This window comes from Ostrinia furnacalis, unplaced genomic scaffold (genome assembly GCF_004193835.3).
Source record: "Ostrinia furnacalis isolate ACB-3 unplaced genomic scaffold, ASM419383v2 OfSCF0666, whole genome shotgun sequence".
NCBI lineage: Eukaryota > Metazoa > Arthropoda > Insecta > Lepidoptera > Crambidae > Ostrinia > Ostrinia furnacalis.
Genome location: NW_021130905.1, coordinates 202578 through 224058, shown reverse-complemented (window position 1 = coordinate 224058; position 21481 = coordinate 202578). Strand labels below are relative to the sequence as shown.

General features: G+C 44.3%; 1 protein-coding gene across 1 annotated transcript in view; it reads right to left on the bottom strand.

The window, feature by feature from the left end:
- Positions 1 to 21452, bottom strand: part of LOC114366709 (angiomotin-like protein 2) — a 28460-nt gene extending 7008 nt beyond the window's left edge. Inside the window, exons 1-16 of the mRNA XM_028323660.1 lie at positions 21214 to 21452; positions 20832 to 21011; positions 20288 to 20466; positions 19737 to 19888; positions 19307 to 19514; positions 18287 to 18495; positions 17456 to 17636; positions 13188 to 13337; positions 12506 to 12614; positions 11810 to 11955; positions 9557 to 9696; positions 8670 to 8867; positions 7444 to 7578; positions 6846 to 6970; positions 1444 to 1563; positions 9 to 91 (exon numbers count right to left, since the gene is read on the bottom strand). Of these exons, the coding sequence (XP_028179461.1) occupies positions 9 to 91; positions 1444 to 1563; positions 6846 to 6970; positions 7444 to 7578; positions 8670 to 8867; positions 9557 to 9696; positions 11810 to 11955; positions 12506 to 12614; positions 13188 to 13337; positions 17456 to 17636; positions 18287 to 18495; positions 19307 to 19514; positions 19737 to 19888; positions 20288 to 20466; positions 20832 to 20904 (2208 nt within the window). The 5' untranslated portion in view covers positions 20905 to 21011; positions 21214 to 21452. The remainder of the gene's footprint in view (positions 1 to 8; positions 92 to 1443; positions 1564 to 6845; positions 6971 to 7443; positions 7579 to 8669; positions 8868 to 9556; positions 9697 to 11809; positions 11956 to 12505; positions 12615 to 13187; positions 13338 to 17455; positions 17637 to 18286; positions 18496 to 19306; positions 19515 to 19736; positions 19889 to 20287; positions 20467 to 20831; positions 21012 to 21213) is intronic.
- Positions 21453 to 21481: the final 29 nt, after the last annotated feature.

Genomic DNA, 21481 nt, shown 5'->3' with positions numbered 1-21481 from the left:
TAACTCACGGCGGGCACGGGCCGCTCCAGCCGCGACTCCAGCGCCGCCAGCTGCGAGTCCAGCCGTAGGGACGAGCTGTCGAAGCCGCAGCCTGGGGACAAATAAAAAAAAATGCGGAAGATGCGAATTGCTATAAACCCAGATAATGAGGGCTATCGTTTTTATACTTAACAGTTGGCACCCCTGGCGATTGACAGGATCTTACTCTACAGTGGCGCCATCTTGATGAGTGCAAATGCGATAGTCCTCCTACCACTTTCGCGCTCACCAGTTGGTGCCACTGTCTTCGCGACTAGCAAGTGACAGGACCTTACTCTACAGTGGCGCCATCTTGATGAGTGCAAATGCGATAGTCCTCCTACCACTTTCGCGCTCACCAGTTGGTGCCACTGTCTTCGCGACTAGCAAGTGACAGGACCTTACTCTACAGTGGCGCTAACTGGTGAGCGCTAAAACGATAGCCCTCATTGAGCATGATAATGGTTTTGAAAAATGTATCGTTAATTTTTCTGCTGTTAATGTTGATATTAAAATAGACATGTTGACACCACCAATCAATGACGTACTTTTTAAAACTGTCAAAACGAAACTCTCCCATAGATTTTGTACNTTAATGGGTTAAATTAAGTACTTTTTTTTTATGAAATCAACATTATATCAAATATTTGAAACAATTGAAATGTGATGTCACGAAACTTAGGACCCCTCCCACCCCTTGTCACACCATGTCACACTTTGTCAATCCCCTCCCCCCTCTTTACGTGTGACGTACTTTATGGATGACCCCTTTTTAGAAGAGTTTTGATTTCGAATTATTGGGGAATGGTGTCAAATTGTCCATTGCCCAGGTTGTGGACAATATGTCGAATGATCGTTTAACTTTCCCTTAGACAGAGACTTCGCTACGTTGATTGATTAGGTTTTGTACCAATTCTCATTGTATCCGTCATCACAGAGTACCTAATTTGTATAATTCTTTATATGGAAATTGTGTAACAGTTTCTTCAGATTATTTTAATTGCCCAAAGTAAAGACGAAGGTGGCGGCATCTAGTGAGCTAAGAATGTTAGTCCAATTTTATATGGCACTGTATAAATAAATACATATTATGTAATGAGACTCACTATAGACCCTCATTGCTATTAAAATGATACACTATGGTTTTTAAAAAAAGTTTGATTTGACAGATTGTTTTTGTTTAATGGCGTCTGTACGGAAAACTAAAGGAATATTTTAATTGTGAAGCAAATAGCTTTAAATGTTGTTTCTCTTTTCAGGTAGGTAATTACCTATTTAATTCTATGTAAAATATGTGATTGTTACTAAAGCAGTTTATTAAAAATAAATATTCTCTTTTCAGAGTAACACTTTTGGCTTTTTGTATTATACATATTTCAATTGTTTCTGTGTCCGTTCAAGCAAAAGTGGTCCTTAAGTACATACCGCTAGAGTTGTCGTTGTGCGGCGAGTAGTTGCGGCGCGCCAGGTGGCGGTAGCGGCCCGCCACGCCGCCCGCGCCCACGCCTTCCGCGCTAGAGAATGACGCGCCCGACGACAGGCCCACTGGAACAATGGTGATGGGTACGTCAGTCATAACATTCATCATCATTTTCAGGTCATTTTCGTGTCCACTGCAGGGCCCTCTAATTTACTAGAGCTAAAAACCGAGGATTTTGGTTTGGATTCAATCACAACGAGTGCGTCGATCATCAACATTATCAATATCAACATGACTCTAATTATTAGAAACAAATAGAAATCCTCTATTTTACGTTCTAAAGGGTACGTGGCTTAATATGGAAACTCACGTAGGGTGATTGCTACAGTTATTGGCCCTTTAAGAGCGTTGTGTAAGTTAACTTGTGTAAAATGTTACAAAGACTCGACTTTTGTTTCCTTTTTATATTTTATTATGAGAAAACAATATTGCTGCTATTTAAGCTAGTACCTATTTGGTGTTATACGATAAGAATTACAATAATAATTTTAAAAATATCAGAGATCACATTAAATTTAGCTATTGGCCCCAAAATCACAGTAATTGGCTCCTAGAAGTACAGTTATTAGCCACCGAAAAAAACCCATAAAAATCACTGAAACTTCACGCTTTGTAATCCTAACTCATTTTGTCTTTCCTTAANGATAATAAATAAAATTTTTACAAAAGGCCAGACATTGTTTATTCTAACTTTGGCATACTTTTGTGACACATGCCTCTGTTATTTTATCAGGTGCTTGATTTTCTGAGAATTATTGAAGGCAAGAATGGACCTCCTTTGGATATCAAAGGAGCTGTGTCTAAAGGATAGTGCCAGGGTCTGGACCAAGTGCTGCCCAGAATCAACCCATTGTGCATTTTGTTCCTCAGACTAATACTAATGTGTGAACCGAAGCACACTGCAATCTATCCCTGGAGTTAAGAAAAAAAAGAGTTTTGTTTTGAAATATTTTCATACAAAATATCATCGATGTATACGTACTACACATAAGATTTCGTGATTTTGGCATTAAATAACACTCGCTATGTTGAATTTAACCATACTGCATACGTACACCTTACTTTAGTGCGACATAGACATTCTCTATAAGCGATCTAGCGCTGTTGCAATAGTTTGGTTACTTGACAGAAATCATTATTTCCAAAATGAATCAAGAAGTTTTAGTTCTCTATCCTTGCGAAAAATCAATTTATTGGTGTATTACAATCGATTATTGAAGTTATTGTAAGCTAAAACTTCTTGCTCTATTTTGGAAATAATTAATTTCGGTCAACTAACCAAACTACTGCAACAGCCCTTGATCACTTATAAATAATGTAGAAGTCGTACTTAAGTAAGGTGTACGGATGTAGTATGGTTAAGTTCAACATAACGAGTGTTATTTAATGCCAAAATCGCGAAATCTTATGCGTAGTAGGTATACATCGATGATATTTTGTATGTAAATAATTCCAAACAAAACGCTTTTTTTCTCTTAACTCCAGGGATAGATTTCAGTGCGCTCCGGTTTACAAATTAGTATTGGCCTGAGGAACAAAATGCACTATAGTTTCATTCTGGGCAGCACTTGGTCCAACTTCCATACATGGATTGGCACTGTCCTTTGCGAGTTGGTGACGAAAAATACCTTCCAACATCATAGTTACAAAGTAACTGACGCAAACACAATCGCCATTTTTTATTTATAAAATTGGCACATCCATAATACTAAGCGATTTTTAGTAAGTTTATGTTCAAATTGGGTTCACTCAGCTGCCGACTCTACATCGGCTTACAGAAAACCTAAATATGTACATAAACTTAATGAACACTATTTTTCGCCATCAACTAAGTACGTTCTTTCCGATTTTTGGCCTATATCGCTAGAGCACCTTAACATACATTAACTAGACTAGGTTCGTAACTAGTGGAGAATAAGTCCAATAGAATATCATAATTAGAGATTCCTAAAATATACTTATGTAACTATTTATTGGCACCATCAGTATTAAGTGTTTTATTTAAGACACTATTAAGGCACTATGACAAGTAGTTGAGGAGTTTTTAGCAATTTTTTAAATATTTTTAGTCAATTACAATGCCCGATCACCAGTAAACTTTTAATAAAAACAAGTTTTATATATTTTCTTCTCAGAATATCTATGTACTCAATTTTGTATAATAATTATGTTATGTAGCTCTATTATTGCAACGTATACAGTTTTGGTTAGAAAGCTTTGTTAGGCGTAAATCACTTCACACATACTATAATCACACAAAACACAAAAACTAAGCGTTATTGTGATTGTTCGTTTGTACATCGACGAAGGAATGTTAGAGGAAACGGAATATACTCGGAATGTTTTTAACATCCTACAGAATGTAGATTCTAGAAGAGTTACAGAATATCGTCATTGAGCAGATTATAAATTGTTCATGGATAAAGTCATAATCATGCGTCTCACTTTTACCCTAGGAGTGCAAGCGAGAGGCATAGATAAAAATATAAATTACGTCGAGCTTAGAGTTACAGTAAGGCACAGATATTCGTTTAGTTTAATAGTTTATCGCAATTCATTTCGTAGGATTTGTATATTACTTATTTTTTAATTATCCGTAAAACTTTCTGAATGTAGTTATAAATGGGAAAGCCATGTTGTCGAATGTGATTTTTAATTCATTTGTTTTATTAGGTATTTGTTTCCCAAAAATATTCGTACCATATCTTGAGAATGTAGGTTGTGTGTTATTTATAATTCGAGCCTATCTACACTCTTTGCCAAACTGTCAGTGTTCCTATTGGCTGAGTCCCCCATTCTGCACTACTACTGAATTATAATATTATCAACTACTTGGCGGGGGCTGGGGTGCAAGCGGGACCTTCTCAATAGCCACTTGTTCCCAATATTTCAATGAGAATCTCTCAGTTTAGTGTTGCGGAACCATCAACAGTTCCACTATCGATAGTTGAATTCGAAAAGTTTTCAGTACATCGATAGTGCTATCGATAATATCGCCGTGTGTTATTTTTCAAAAACTGTCAGAAATAACCAAAAACTGTCGATACTACCGGGCGTAAAACTATCAATAGTATTTCCGTTATCGAGAGTTTTGCTCAATATGACCTGACATTATGGCTCGATACGATTAGTTTGGCCTTCACCGTCGATAGTTTATCGTTAAGAGTAGGCGCACACCGTTGATTTTTCGTCGGCCGATAGTTCAGTCGGGTGGCACTGCTCAGTTTACACTTGTTTTTATTTTTTCTTCTTCCATTATTATGTGGCACTGTCATGTCTATGTAATTGCCTGTATTTGTGTGATGTCCATTGTAATAAATGTATCTTTCTTTCTTTCTTTCAGTTGATCAGTATGGGCATGTATGGGAGTGCGCACACTACGCCGATTCGATTTTTCACACAAATTAAAATCGGGCACAACTATCGGCCAACTAAAAATCAAAGGCACAGCGTAGCCATATATACAATATGTAACAAAAACACCGTCCGATCCGAAAGGGTCATAAAGTAGCTTTAACAACATTACCAAAACAAGTATCAAAATTACGTAATTAAAAAAACAATTTTTTAATCGATTTTTAAAGTCAATAAGTTTAGCAATGATTTACCCTACAACGGGGAAATTTTCAAAAAGCGTTAACACTCTGTCGCCGCGCGGCTTTTTTTAAGACGCTGGGGGTCATGACCTTATGACGTCGCTACGCGTGCCGGCGCATCTCTACCCCTCCCGCGTACCCTCTACACTGCCGTTCGGATTGCCATGTAAGCATTTTTATTTTTGGAAATTTTGTATTTATTTTTCATGGGGTATTTTTTTAATAATATTTTATGAAAATTATTACACAAATGGAATCTTAACTCGATACCTATTAACACCTTAATGGATCGGACGGTGTATCCGTTACATATTGTATAAAAAAAAAAACTAAAAATCAACGGTGTGCGCCTACTCTAATCACTGGCCAGCTCAGTAGTAGCTGGCGTGCGGGCGGGGACTGGAGTGCGGCGGCGGCGGGGCCTGCGGGAGGGGGGCGGGGTAACTCACGGCGGGCACGGGCCGCTCCAGCCGCGACTCCAGCGCCGCCAGCTGCGAGTCCAGCCGTAAGGATGAGCTGTCGAAGCCGCAGCCTGAGAACGAATTAAAAAAAATTTAAGATGCGAATTGCTATAAACCCAGATAAGGGGTCATCCATAAAGTACGTCACACGTAAAGAGGGGGGGAGGGGGTTGACAAAGTGTGACATGGTGTGACAAGGGGTGGGAGGGGCCCTAAGTTTCGTGACATCACATTTCAATTGTTTCAAATATTTGATATAATGTTGATTTCATAAAAAAAAGTAAGTACTTAATTTAAATGGAAATAAAACTAATTTCGGAACTGCTGTTAATTTATTAATTTTTCGATGTGAAATTGCAAAACATGTGACGTCACACTAGGGACCCCTGGGTCTCAGAAATGTGACCACCTGTGACAAGGACGGAGGGGGGGTCAAAAAATCATGAAATTCGTGTGACGTACTTTATGGATGGCTGGCCGTGTGTACTTATTTCACTTACTTATTTTTTACTTGTTTAACATCTCATTAAAAAATTACATAATTTTACCCCGAAAATGGGGGTGTCACACGGCGCTAGTAACACTAAAGGGGGTAGAGGGGCGCGGGAGGGGAAGTATTTTGGACACAAGTTGCCGCGTAGAAATGTTATCGAACACTCCTTCTGGTTTGTTCTGTATTCTGAGAATAAAATATAATATCTTGTAAAATCTCCTATTTTACTACCTGACGTTATTCTGCCATCAACAACCCGGTTACCATCGCAACCGCCGTAGCCTATACCCGGCGCAAAGAGTTTTGCTTACCGCTACACGTTCCATAGGCTCACAAGTAACAACACTCATCATCATCAGGTCATTTAGTCTCCAATGCAAGAGGATGACCTTCACTTATTTACTAGTGGCCAATAGAGGCCTGAGGTGGAATATCCCCTTAGCTACAAGTACTTATATCAATACTAAATCAAATAAATATGCTGTGTCGACAATCCTGCTATCCTGTTAACCAATATTAATAACATTGCATGCCGTGGCAACCTATAATTAAGGCAGCACTTAGATTAAGTTAAATACGTTGTAAATATTGATTGTCTTCCAGTGTATGTCTTGTTGGTTGTCCTATTAAATAAATAAATAAATAAACGTAGTTTTCAACTTCGCAGATCTTAAACTATTGTAGCACATGTAAAATACAGTCATGTTCAAAACATACGTAGCGGCGTGCAAATGATTGTTGTAATTTTTAGGATTATTCTACCTTCCGCTATCATACTATTATAACACTAAGCTTACCTAGTTCCTCTCTACTGGAGTTGTTCCTGAGAGACGCACCGCTATCGTAGGCCGAGCTAGTGTGTTTCTGCAGCACCTTGATCATCGCGTCTCGTTCTGCTACCTTCGATTCCAGCTCTTTGACTCTGTAAATAACATAGTCATACAATTTTAGATTAATTCTTCGTTCACCGAAGATCAAGTAAAGGTCGCGAGAAGCACCTAGCTGAAAACGGGCACTGTGGTAACGGTTGTCGTGGAAATACTTGAGGAAGGCATTTGTCCAGTAGTGAAATGTTATTTGATTTTAATTCTTTGTCATCAGACTTGGAGAGCTGAAATAGGCACAAATTGGCGCACTCATCCTATTCCCGAAACGGATTCAGAAAATAAACTACGGTGTGACGCAAAGTGATATTAAAGATCAACAAAACTTTACATACAAACAAAATTAGTAGACAATTTTGTTGTATGTTGACATGTTTTTGTTGATTGTGTAGGGCAAAACAAGCGTTGGAGAAACATCAAGCCCTTATACTTTGAATTTGAAGTGGCCGATCACAGCGCTTTCACACGCTCTTTTAAAGTGTTTAAAGGTTTTTGAAACATCGTCGCCTACCTGCTTTCGAGGTCGGCGACCTTCTTCTGCGCTAGGTGCAGTTCGTCCATGTGGCGGATCTTCTCGCTACGCGCTTCCGCCATCAGACGCTCCGATTCTGCTGAAGTCTTCTCTAAAGCTGCTATCTTCGCGTCCCTGTTGATGTAACAATACGTCAGTTTGTAGCAATATGATACAAGAAAACAAGGTAAGTACACCCGTTACTTTTCAATCAATCTGTCCATAAGGTCCATCGTTGTTGGTGTCTGACTGCCAGTTCTAGATTCGAGGAACACTGGTATTAAACCGCCGACCGATGTACTAATATTGTCGTAAACCCACTCCTAACACAAGCATTAAATTTGACGGACGGTAATGTTAGTATTTTTTTAAATTCTCTTATGAAACCAACCGCCGCCAACCGCCTCTGTGGTCTAGTGATAAGAACACCTGCTTCAAACGCAGAGGTCCCGGGTTCGATTCCACGTGGCGGCAGATTTTTTTGTTCGGTTTGGTCGGTAGTAGGGCTTGTTCTAAGTCCGCCTGGCTAGCTACCACCATCTTACCTAAGTCTGTCGCCATAACAACAATGTTAACAGGAGTTTTGGGCTGACACTGTGTAGGTTTGTTGTCGACACGAAAAGAAGAAGAAGAAGAAGAACAGCATTGTTGTGTTCCGGCAGTTAGAGGTAAGATAGCCAGTTCCTCCGTGGTTGAGGATTCCGGGTGAAGCTCGCTTCCACCTTCGGCCTGATCATCACTTACCATCAGGTGAGATACAGGCCAAGAGCTTCCTCGTTGTGGATAAAAAAAATCCGGCTCGAAGGACCAATTTTTTTTTCGTCTATTTGTGGCACTCACTTGGGGATGGAGGCGGCGGACGCGACTGTGCGACGGGCGCCCGCAGTAAGTGTGCGAACGCGACAGCAACATAATTACGCGCGAGCGATAAGGATGGGTAGCTTAGGGTCATTGGACAAAATTCTACGTGCTCGCGGACCAGACTATAGCGCTGCTCCCACTTGGCGCACTCGCCCTCCAGCGCCAGCAGCCGCTCGTCGCGCTCGCGCAGCCGCCGCAGCCTGGACGACTGCACTCACTTGGGGATGGAGGCGGCGGACACGGCGGCCTGGCGCAGCGCGGCCTCCTCGAGGTAGCGCTGCTCCCACTTGGCGCACTCGCCCTCCAGCGCCAGCAGCCGCTCGTCGCGCTCGCGCAGCCGCCGCAGCCTGGACGACTGCACTCACTTGGGGATGGAGGCGGCGGACACGGCGGCCTGGCGCAGCGCGGCCTCCTCGAGGTAGCGCTGCTCCCACTTGGCGCACTCGCCCTCCAGCGCCAGCAGCCGCTCGTCGCGCTCGCGCAGCAGGCGCCGCAGCTCGGCCTCGTCGCCGCCGCCCGCGCCGCCGCCGGCGCCCGGCCCGCCGCAGTAGCACTCGCGTTTCCTAACAAACAAACATGAAGGTACTGTCGGTCAGTTCCAGTGTAATGTGTGACGATCGGGAGACACAATGAAACAGTTGGATGTGAGCACTGTAGTTTATTGTTGTAGTTTATTCGTATAGAATGAAGATTATCCTAAGCTTATATACTAAGTAGTGGTTTATGCCTAATATGGGGAAAGGATGCGTACACATAAGTAAGTGCGTACACACTACACACAGGTACCCATTTCTGGTGTCGATCACAGATCCAGCTACGCATTTCTGTACCTCTTTAGTCTGGTCTGTGAGCACGTAGAATTTTGTCCAATGACCCCAAGCTACCCATCCTTATCGCTCGCGCGTAATTATATTGCTGTCGCGACTGTGCGACGGGCGCCCGCAGTGAGTGTGCGAGCGCGAATACAATAAACTATTCAACCGCAAAGAGTTCACACGTACAACGCATAAGTATGGGAGTAACTGAGGCATTGTTGCAATCCATGCATTGTGCAGTCACGGATAACGCCACGCTTGGAATAAAAAGCAACAACCATGACTTCAGGTAGCACTGTAGTCAACCGCAACAAGCTGCTGTGTCGCCTGCGGTTGCGTCTGTAGTCCATTTACACTTATTATACCTTGATGAAAATGAAGATTTTGCCATAACATGCGTGTTTTATACAATAGCTAATATTGACTAAAGATCTTACCTCAAAGTCTGCAACTCCTTCTCCAATTGCGCCCGTAGTTTCCTCTCGGTGTGCTCACGACGGTCGGACGCTTGTTGCAACGACGCCAGCGCTCGCTGCAGGCCCATCACGCGCTCCACGTAACCGCTCGCGTGACGACACTAGAATAGTCATTATTCTGTTGAAAAATCTGACATACGAAGGATACTAGAATCAGGGACAAGTAAAGCCATGTATTCATTAGGCAACATTTGTTGATAAACAGTAAACACTGTTTATAAACAGTCCATAAACATAGGTGATGAAACATTGTCTACACTACTACTACACTAATATTATAAAGAGGAAAACTTTGTTTGTTTGTTTGGTTGTAATGAATAGGCTCAAAAACTACTGGACCGTTTTTAAAAATTCTTTCACCATTCGAAAGCTACATTATCCACGAGTAACATAGGCTAAATTTTATTTTGGAAAAAAATAGGGTTCCGTAAAATATGTAGATAATGTAGTACACGCGCGCGAAGCTTGCGGGCGGAAAGCTAGTTTATGATAGGTACATGTTGCCGTGCTCCCCGCTATGATTGGAGAGCAAGTGTGGACGTCCAAGTTTCAGAAACCTGTGTTTATGGTAAACTTGTTTCACACTACATACATAAACAGTTTATTAAAAATTTTGCCTAATGAATACATGGCTTAAGGCGTCGCGCTGTTTCTATTCTAAGACATTTATCTTGGACTAAAACAGTGCCTCCTGCAGCGTGCCATCTCGCTCTTGCCTACCAGCAGTACACTACAGGATTGTGTGTACAACCTTTGCTTTATCACCTGTCATCCGCTTTGTACTGGAGGGAAATCAAACCTTAACTTTGAACTTCTATGTTCTGATGAATTTCGTTGCAGGTCCAATGACGGTTTAACATTCTCCCGGGACAAACTTCTTTAACTGGTTGGGTTTTTATTGGCGACTAGCGGCCGCCCGCGACTTCGTACGCGTGGATCCCGTTTTACCCCCTTCATCTATCTTACGCGGTTTAGATTTTTTCATACAATTGTTTTTTCCCACTAACTCCCGTTTCCGTGGGAATTTTGCAATATCCTGTTGTAACTAAGCTTGAAGTTTACTAAGGTACCTGCATGCCAAATTTCAAGCGTCTAACTTAAGCGGTTTAGATTTTTCATACAAAAGGATTTCCCCGCTAATTCACGTTCCCGTGGGAATTTCGGGAATCCCTTTCTTAGTGCACCTCTACGGTACCTAAGCTACGTCCCTTCCAAATTTCAAGTGCCTACGTTTAGCCGTTTAGGCTGTGCGTTGATACTTGATATGTCAGTCAGTCAGTCAGTTTCTCCTTTTATATATTTGATCAAGCTGTAGATCCTGGCTACACAGGAGTTGCAGCGGTGGGAACTAGTGGTGGGAATAGTTTCGTACCTCGTCCTCGAGGCGTACGACGTTGGCCTGCGCGTTGGTGAGCGCCGTGTCGAGGATGTCGATGTGCGTCCGCTGCTCCTGCAGTGTTGCCCGCTGCGCAGACATTTCGATTTCTTGCCGCTCTTTCGCGCACGCCAGCTCCTTGTCTGTGGTGACACACGTCACTAGTATTAAGTACTCTCTTCGGAATGTTATATACTAAAGCCCGGTCTGTGAGCACGTAGAATTTTGTCCAATGACCCCAAGCTACCCATCCTTATCGCTTGAACGTAATTATATTGCTGTCGCGTCTGCGACGGGCGCCCGCAGTTAGTGTGCGAGCGTGACAGCAACATAATTATGCGCGAGCGATGAGGATGGGTAGCTTGGGGTCATTGGACAAAATTCTACGTGCTCGCAGACCAGACTATAGTAAGACGTGCTATATTTTATAGATTTAACGCTTAATTGAGACAGTACCTGGCGTATAGAAGCGGCACGGGAGGGGTGATTTTGACATATTATGACGTAAATACGTAAACGTTAATATAAATCTGAAGTCTCGCTGAAAATTTACGTAACAAAAAGCACCCTCCCGTGCCGCCCCCATGCCTCAGGCACTGATCGATGACTGACTCAATTAGCGCTCCTGAACACGACACCGCCGCCGCACCGCCAAAGCATAATTTCGCCGGCGGCGGCGGCGCGTACGAGGGCTGCACTAAAAGTATCGGGAATGGAATATTTCCACTGTTCCAGTCATATTANAGTCAGTTTCTCCTTTTATATATTTGATCAAGCTGTAGATCCTGGCTACACAGGAGTTGCAGCGGTGGGAACTAGTGGTGGGAATAGTTTCGTACCTCGTCCTCGAGGCGTACGACGTTGGCCTGCGCGTTGGTGAGCGCGGTGTCGAGGATGTCGATATGCGTCCGCTGCTCCTGCAGTGTTGCCCGCTGCGCAGACATTTCGATTTCTTGCCGCTCTTTCGCGCACGCCAGCTCCTTGTCTGTGGTGGATACGTCACTAGTATTAGTACTCTTTTCGGAATGTTATGTACTTGTAAGAGGTGCTATATTTTATAGATTTAACGCTTAATTGAGACAGTGCCTGGGGTATGGGAGTGATTTTGACATATTATGACGTGACAGAGCATACAAATCAGAAGTCTCGCTGAAATTTTACGTAATAAAAAACACTCCCGTGCCGCCCCCATGCCTCAGGCACTGATCGATGACTGACTCAGTTAAGCGCTACAGCTATAAATTAAGGCTGAATTGCACCACCTAACTTTAAACGTAACTATAAGGCCCAGAACACACGGTGAAACGCAATTGCAACGAAACTTCAACTTCTAGTTACTTTTGAGTTGCATCTAAGTTTCTGCCACAGATTCCGTTGAGAGACCACACATGAGAGACGACCATTTCAAACCGGTTTCAAACTGGTTTTGTATGGAGTTTGACAGATTTTTGACGTTTGGTGCAACCCAGCCTAAATGTTGTAAGATGCCTTAATCTAACGCTCCAATCTTTCGAGCAATGTTTCTAGATGCTTACTTTGTGTGATGAGCTGGGCGATGAGCATTTCCCTATTTTGCAGCTCCTTGCGCAACGCTTCAGCATTGCTGTCGCCTTCGGCGCGCACGCCTTGCGACAAGAGATCCACCTGAAGATAGACGATTTATTTTTAGATGGAATACGCACGCGGTACAAATAGATAAAAATTGTGGTATCAATGTGGTAGTATTAAGTGCTATTTTCCAAGTAAATGCGTCTGCGCCTCTCACCAGCCCCATGCAGCTTGTTGGGTATCCTATGTGGTTGTGTTAAGTGCTATTTTACAAATGCGCGTGCGCCGATCACTAGCTTGATCACTGCTTGAGCGAGCGTTGAGGTCGTGCAGGCGGCGGCAGTCGGATTATCAGACTTTTGATTTGATTTTATTACAACGTGATATTAAGAAGGAATACGGACGCGGCAAATTATATTAATATTGTGGCATCTTGTGTGGTGTGTTAAGTGCTATTTTCCAAGTAAATGCGCCGACGCAGACCCAGCTCCCTGTTACCAGACTGCTTGAGCGCAGTTGATGTCATGTAGGCGATGATTTTCTTTCCAAAAATCATCTATTCTTGGGTGCGAATCAATATATTTTATGAACAGTGATATCTTATGATATGAGGTTCTCCAATTAATGCACCTGTGACTTCACCCAGCTGTCTTTTCTTTTATTTGTTACCTGCTGCTTGAGCGCGCGGTTGAGGTCGTGCAAGCGGCGGCAGTCGGCCTGCAGTCGCACGCGCGCGGCCCTCTCCAGGCGCTCCCGACGTTCGCAGGAGCCAACTAGCTCCTCGTGGGCAGTGCGGACCTTTTCGACTTCTTCCTCCAGCTGCAACAGTATAAAAGGACATGTCAAGGTCAATGCTCTGGTCTCTGGTAGCTTATGTTGTGGTAATAAGATTAAACCTGAAATGTGAATTGAGTGGAAGTTGATAAAAAGTCTAACTACTTGCTTGTGACACATGCTGAGACGGAGACCTTTTGCTGCCGCAATTCTGCTCGCATTATTTCATCTTTAATTGTTATTTTTATTTTGAACTAGCTTTTGCCCGCGGCTTCACCCGCGTGAAATTTAGTTTGACACATATCGGCATAAATTATAGCTTATATGTTATTCTGGGTTATAAACAATAATACTGTAAAGTTTTATCGAAATCCGTTCAGTAGTTTTTGCGTGAAAGAGTAACAAACATCCACACAAACTTTCGCATTTATAATATTATGTAGTAGGAAGTAGGATTAAGTGGCAGTTGTTGGATGAATCAAATTGGCTATAGCTATTTCTGGTTTACTCGTACATAATAGTGTAACATTTCAGGACTCTGTTACTGTCTATTTGGGAATGCAAATTAAAATGGTTGTAATGGGAATGGCACTTACCTTAGTGGTCTTGGCGACCCGCTCGCAAGCGTCGGCCAGCTGTCGCTTGAGCTGGTGGTTCTCAGCCGCGAGAGCGTCAAATACTGCGGCAAAGGCGTCATCGTCGGGCTCCTCAGCTAAGCTGGATTCTGAGCCGGATCTAATGCCACGACCACATACCTTGGTGGTCTTGGCGACCCGCTCGCAAGCGTCGGCCAGCTGTCGCTTGAGCTGGTGGTTCTCTGCCGCAAGAGCGTCCAATAGGGCAGCGAAGGGATCGTCAGGCTCCTCAGCCGCTACTACACAAGCGTATGGACTCTGAGCCTGATCTAATGGCCACGACTACATACCTTGGTAGTCTTGGCGACCCGCTCGCACGCGTCGGCCAGCTGTCGCTTGAGCTGGTGCTTCTCTGCCGCAAGAGCGTCCAATAGGGCAGCGAAGGGATCGTCAGGCTCCTCAGCCGCTACTACACAAGCGTATGGACTCTGAGCCTGATCTAATGGCCACGACTACATACCTTGGTAGTCTTGGCGACCCGCTCGCACGCGTCGGCCAGCTGTCGCTTGAGCTGGTGGTTCTCTGCCGCGAGCGCGTCTAGTACTGCAGCGAAGGCATCGTCGGGCTCCTCAGCCGCTATTGCACCAGCCTATGGACTCTGAGCCGGATCTAATGCCACGACCACATATCTTGGTGGCCAGCTGTCGCTTGAGCTGATGGTTCTCTGCCGCGAGCGCATCAAATACTGCGGCAAAGGCGTCGTCGTCGGGCTCCTCAGCTAAGCTGGATTTTGCGTCGGATCTAATGGCCATGACCATATACCTTGGTGGTCTTGGCGACCCGCTCGCAAGCGTCGGCCAGCTGTCGCTTGAGCTGATGGTTCTCTGCCGCGAGCGCATCAAATACTGCGGCAAAGGCGTCGTCGTCGGGCTCCTCAGCTAAGCTGGATTTTGCGTCGGATCTAATGGCCATGACCATATACCTTGGTGGTCTTGGCGACCCGCTCGCAAGCGTCGGCCAGCTGTCGCTTGAGCTGGTGGTTCTCTGCCGCGAGCGCGTCCAGTACCGCAGCGAAGGCGTCGTCGGGCTCCTCGGCCGAGCCCTCGTCGCTACTAGAGAAGCCTATGGACTCTGAGCCGGATCTAATGGCCATGACCACATACCTTGGTGGCCAGCTGTCGATTAAGCTGGTGGTTCTCTGCAGTGAAGGCGTCAAGTACCGCAGCAAAGGCAAGGTCGTCGGGCTCCTCGGCCGAGCCCTCGGCGCCGCTGGACTCTGAACCTGAAATGACTTAATGGCCATGACCACATACCTTGGTAGTCTTGGCGACCCGCTCGCAAGCGTCGGCCAGCTGTCGCTTGAGCTGGTGGTTCTCTGCCGCGAGGGCGTCTAGTACTGCAGCGAAGGCGTCATCGGGCTCCTCGGCCGAGCCCTCGCCGCCGCTGCACCAGCCGCTTGACTCAGATCCGCCGGGGACCGCGCGAACGCCCACACTGGGAAACATTGTGGGTCAGAATGTTACTTCCCTCTGCATGCGTTTCGAACTTAGCACGACACTGATAGATCAAAAGCATGAAGCAGTTGCTGCTACGTTACAAAAAAAAACGTTTATGTTATCAATACGTTTGTATTTTTATGCGACATTTGGTTGCCAATTCAATTGACTATTTATTGATTTCCAAGCAAATAATATCTAACTGTATAATTAACAACAAAGGGGTGTAGAATGATGTGTCCTTTAAGTTTAAAACTTGATTCAAGTATACATTGACGCTTCTCATTGGTTAAACATACAGAATCTGACAGAAATTGAATAGAGTTTTGAATGGTTCTCTGTATTTAACGACCTCATAAAGGTAGCAGGAAGGCGCTGGATACAGGCCGGTTTCAACCAGCCAGTCTAGAAATCATTGGGGGAAGCCTATATTCAGCAGTGAACGTCCTATGGCTGAAATGACGATGATAAGCAACTCACCTAGTCAGATCGGGCTGCGACCTCGACAAGTTGAGCTTCTCTTTGCTCAGCTTAGCTTTAGAGGCTTTGCCCTTAGGCTTCTGCGGAGGCGCGCGCGGCGACGCGGGCGGCGTGGGCCCGCGCGGGCTCGGCGACTGCGCCACCTCCTTCGCCAGGTGTTTGAGCACCGACGACTGGTTTAGGAAGTCGTCTGGTATCTCCGTTATTTCCTATATGTTACAGAAAAATGTTTTTTTTTTTTTNTCAGGCTATAATTGTTATTTTTATTTTGAACTAGCTTTTGCCCGCGGCTTCACACGCGTGAAATTTAGTTTGTCACATATCGGCATAAATTATAGCCTATATGTTATTCTGGGTTATAAACAATAATACTGTAAAGTTTTATCGAAATCCGTTCAGTAGTTTTTCATCATCGTCGGGCTCCTCAGCTAAGCTGGATTCTGAGCCGGATCTAATGCCACGACCACATACCTTGGTGGTCTTGGCGACCCGCTCGCAAGCGTCGGCCAGCTGTCGCTTGAGCTGGTGGTTCTCTGCCGCAAGAGCGTCCAATAGGGCAGCGAAGGGATCGTCAGGCTCCTCAGCCGCTACTACACAAGCCTATGGACTCTGAGCCTGATCTAATGGCCACGACTACATACCTTGGTAGTCTTGGCGACCCGCTCGCACGCGTCGGCCAGCTGTCGCTTGAGCTGGTGGTTCTCTGCCGCGAGAGCGTCAAATACTGCGGCGAAGACGTCGTCGTCGGACTCCTCATCCAAGCTGGAAACATAGCCGGATCTAATGGCCACGACCACATACCTTGGTGGTCTTGGCGACCTGCTCGCAAGCGTCGGCCAGCTGTCGCTTGAGCTGGTGGTTCTTAGCCGCGAGGGCGTCTAGTACTGCAGCGAAGGCGTCGTCGGGCTCCTCGGCCGAGCCCTCGCCGCCACTACACAAGCCTATGGACTCTGAGTCGGATCTAATGGCCACGACTACATACCTTGGTGGCCAGCTGTCGCTGGAGCTGGTGGTTCTCTGCCGCCAGAGAGTCAAATACTGCGGCAAAGGCGTCGTCGTCGGGCTCCTCAGCTAAGCTGGATTCTGAGCCGGATCTAATGCCACAACGACATACCTTGGTAGTCTTGGCGACCCGCTCGCAAGCGTCGGCCAGCTGTCGCTTGAGCTGGTGGTTCTCTGCCGCAAGAGCGTCCAATAGGGCAGCGAAGGGGTCTTCGGGCTCCTCAGCCGCTACTACACAAGCCTATGGACTATGAGCCGGATCTAATGGCCACGACTACATACCTTGGTGGTCTTGGCGACCCGCTCGCACGCGTCGGCCAGCTGTCGCTTGAGCTGGTGGTTCTCTGCCGCGAGGGCGTCTAGTACTGCAGCGAAGGCATCGTCGGGCTCCTCGGCCGAGCCCTCGCCGCCGCTACACCAGCCTATGGACTCTGAGCCGTATCTAATGACCACGACTACATACCTTGGTGGCCAGCTGTCGCTTGAGCTGGTGGTTCTCTGCAGTGAGGGCGTCAAATTCTGCGGCGAAGGCGTCGTCGGGCTCCTCGGCCGAGCCCTCGGCGCCGCTGGACTCTGAACCTGAAATGACTTAATGGCCATGACCACATACCTTGGTGGTCTTGGCGACCCGCTCGCAAGCGTCGGCCAGCTGTCGCTTGAGCTGGTGGTTCTCAGCCGCGAGGGCGTCTAGTACTGCAGCGAAGGCGTCGTCGGGCTCCTCGGCCGAGCCCTCGCCGCCGCTGCACCAGCCGCTTGACTCAGATCCGCCGGGGACCGCGCGAACGCCCACACTGGGAAATATTGTTGTGGGTCAGAATGTTACTTCCCTCTACATGGGACTATTCCCACCTCTCTTTCCCACCACTGCAACTCCTATGTAGCCAGGATCCCTCTGCTTGCGTTTCGAATTTAGTACTAGGCACTCATAGATCAAAAGCACGAAGCAGTTGCTGCTACGTTACAAAAAAAAAACGTTTATGCGGAATACGAATTTTCCTTTTTATGCCAATACGTTTGTATTTTTTATGCATAAATAGTCAATTGAATTGGCAACATTTGGTTGCCAATTCAATTGACTATTTATTGATTTCGAAGCAAATAATATAAATAAATATCCTTGGACATTTTACACTGCGCCTCTAGTCCCAAACTAAGCAAAGCTTGTACTATGTAATATCTAACTGTATAATTAACAAAGGGGCGTAGAATGATGTGCCCTTGTTTTAAACTTGATTCAAGCATGGATTGAAGCTTCTGATTGGTTAAACATACAGAATCTGACAGAAATTGAATAGAGTTTTGAATGGTGCTCTGTAATAATGACGACATCATAAAGGTAGCAGGAAGGCGCTGGATACAAGCCGGTAGCAACCAGCCAGTCTGGAAATCATTGGGGGAAGCCTATATTCAACTGAAATGATGATGATGATAAGCAACTCACCTGGTCAGATCGGGCTGCGACCTCGACAAGTTAAGCTTCTCTTTACTCAGCTTGGCCTTAGAGGCTTTGCCCTTAGGTTTCTGCGGAGGCGCGCGCGGCGACGCGGGCGGCGTGGGCCCGCGCGGGCTCGGCGACTGCGCCACCTCCTTCGCCAGGTGTTTGAGCACCGACGACTGGTTTAGGAAGTCGTCTGGTATCTCCGTTATTTCCTATATGTTACAGAAAAATGTTTTTTTTTCTTTAATCTTGGGATTATCAAATTAATTGTACTTATCAGTTGGCGCCACTGTCTTAGGTCGCTTTCACATTAGGCGATTTAGACCGCCATCACAGCCACAGGTAGCTGCGATGCAGTCCGTCTGATGTCACCCTTAGTAGCGCAACAAACGCGCGGCCGACGCGCTGCCGAAAATTTCATACTATGTGACAGCTGATGCCTCCCTTCACATTACAAAAACGCCGCTGCCGCGCTGCTGTCGCGCTACTAACGCCCTAATGTAAAAGCGCTCTTAGCGATTAACGAGCGACAAGATTTTTCTCTACAGTGGCTACTACTGGCACCAACACAGTAATCCTTATTGCGCCTAGCATTTATTTATCCAAGTCTTACCGATCTTCTTCGAGGCGAAGAAGATCGGCAAGACTTGGAGCGAGATCAAACACATAGCTCAAGACCGAACGCGATGGAGGACTGTTGTGGACGCCCTCTGCCCCATCTAGGGGACATAGGACCATAAGTCAAGTAAGTCATTTATTTAATTAGAAGAAATGAAATGAAGAATCAGAGAAGATGACAGTACATATATCTTTAAGTTCTGCAATCTGCATGCTCAACAATTTATTGTAAAACCTTAAAGCAAATAAATAATATGAAACCTACTGGTCCCTGTTGGATATGCAATTACTATTTTATTTTGAGGAGTTTTAAAGTTGATGCAATTGCTGAGCATCAGTTCTATGAATATACACACATTAACATGTATTTATTTATTTATCTTCAATAAACTTTACCAAACATACCTGAACTCCATGATCAGGAGGGCTGGTGTATATCCGCTGCCCCCCAATGTCGATGTAATTCGCTGTCGTAGTCACCGATTGCTCCTTGTGCATTTTGGGCAACGGAATACCACTGGGCTTCTTCCCAACCTCACTCTTCTTGAGTGTGTGGTACGGAGAAGACTGAGTAGGGTTGTGTTTCACTTCACTGCTTGTTCGTTCGTGTTCTCTACAATAACTCTAAATATTTAGTAAAAATGTATGCAGTAGATTGATATTGCTAGTAATCTACAGAAAGAAAGGCAATTTTGCTAAAATATAACACATACTTTCAGTGCCTAAATATAACTTATTTACTTAGAGATAATTTGTCAATGATTTTTTTTACAATTAACTTTTATTTACCAGCAAAATTATTTATTAGCAGCATTGTTATTAAAGGTATACTAACCGAATTGGAGTGGGTCGAGGAGGCCAGGAATCATCCTGGTTGTGAATAATAAGTGTGTTGTATGATGAAGATGATACATCTAGAGAGCTCCTGTTACTGTTGCCTCCACCAACAGAGTCTTTGAGTGAATTTCTATTGCTGCTGTTACTTTCCTACAAATATTAACGCTCAATTTAGTCCTCCATATTCAAATGGCAATCAATCTAATCATGTTCTGCAAAATATACAAAAAAAAATCTGAGCCCCGATTACGGTAATTTTTATCGTCAACAATCCAGACACGCTTCTCGATTCTGCGATACGATTGGTCGTTCAACAGCGTACGTCAGCTGTTTTGACCAATCGTATCGCAGAATCAGAAACGCGTCTGGATTGTAGACGTTATAAAAGTTACCGTAATCGGGGCTCTGTTCATGCACATACAACATTAGTATCAGACACAGCAACTTAAAAAACTGAGACAACAACTTCATCTATGAAAGGTGTTAAAAAATTTTTGTCATTTTATTTTACGTTATAAAATTCGCTGAAATTAAATTCATGCATGGCACCTTCAAAGAGTTCCTATTGTTATTATTACTGCTGTTGGATTCACTCTGGTTCTCCTGCCCTTGGGGCTCCACGCGGGCTGTGTGGCGCACCACATACCGCTCTTCTCTAGACAGATTTTCATTGGACGTAGAAACATCAGTCTCACTGCCAGATAAGCTTTGTGGAAATCCACTAGGTACTGTAATAAGAAAAGGAAAATGTTTTAAAACATAAGCCTAACTTTAAGGGAGAAAGCAGGTGAAGGTTTACATAAGCTAATATAACACATATTGCATGGCTTGTATGAGACAGGCATTCAATTCAATTTTAACAATGTTTATTGTAAAATAGCTTTATATCATCCATAAATTATGAACTGCTACACTTGACTAGACATTGTAACCATCAAATTTTTCAACACAATAATGCAATAAGCATGCAAATTCCAAAGTATTGCACAGTGTGCAACAAGGATGTCTAACAAGGGCACTGCATTGCAACATGATTCATAGCAATGGAATGTGGTTTAGCTTGACCACAACTACAAATAAATAGGACACATACCAGATTGTTTCTGTGTTCTTTGAATGTTGTTGGTGAAGGATAGAAACCTCCCAGTAGGTCGCATGGATCCCATTATTGATATTGGTCTGCTGACAGATCTCAACACGAAATCATCTCACATTGATGTCTCAATAATAGATTCTGTTAAAGTTTCTGTTCCTGTGTTAAAGTTTTACACATCTGAAAATTTAAAACAAGCATTGACACATTTAATAGAAATGTACAAGACAAAACCAAGCATTTTATCATAGAGAAAAGTAATACTGCATTTTATTACAGGATTCAAACAAATTTAATGCATGTTATGTCTTGACATCATTGAAGCAATCATGAACGAGGGATTCATGGGTATTTTGATGGATTATTTGTACATAATCCTTACACAATGTAACAGGAGTTAACGGAAACGAATAGGTAATCAAATTATTGATGTATCACTAAGTGTATCACATTTCCTATTCTATAAAAACATTGAAAAATTGCTAATAATTCTTCAGGTTGACTTTTTTGATGGATGATGGATGTATACTTTTTTTAACTTTTTTATTTTTTTTTGTATATTTTGTCTTGGATGTCTACAAAACTGCCAATTGATATCAGTGCGACAAGTGAGCTATAATATGAGCTACCATCCTGACTAACCCAATACT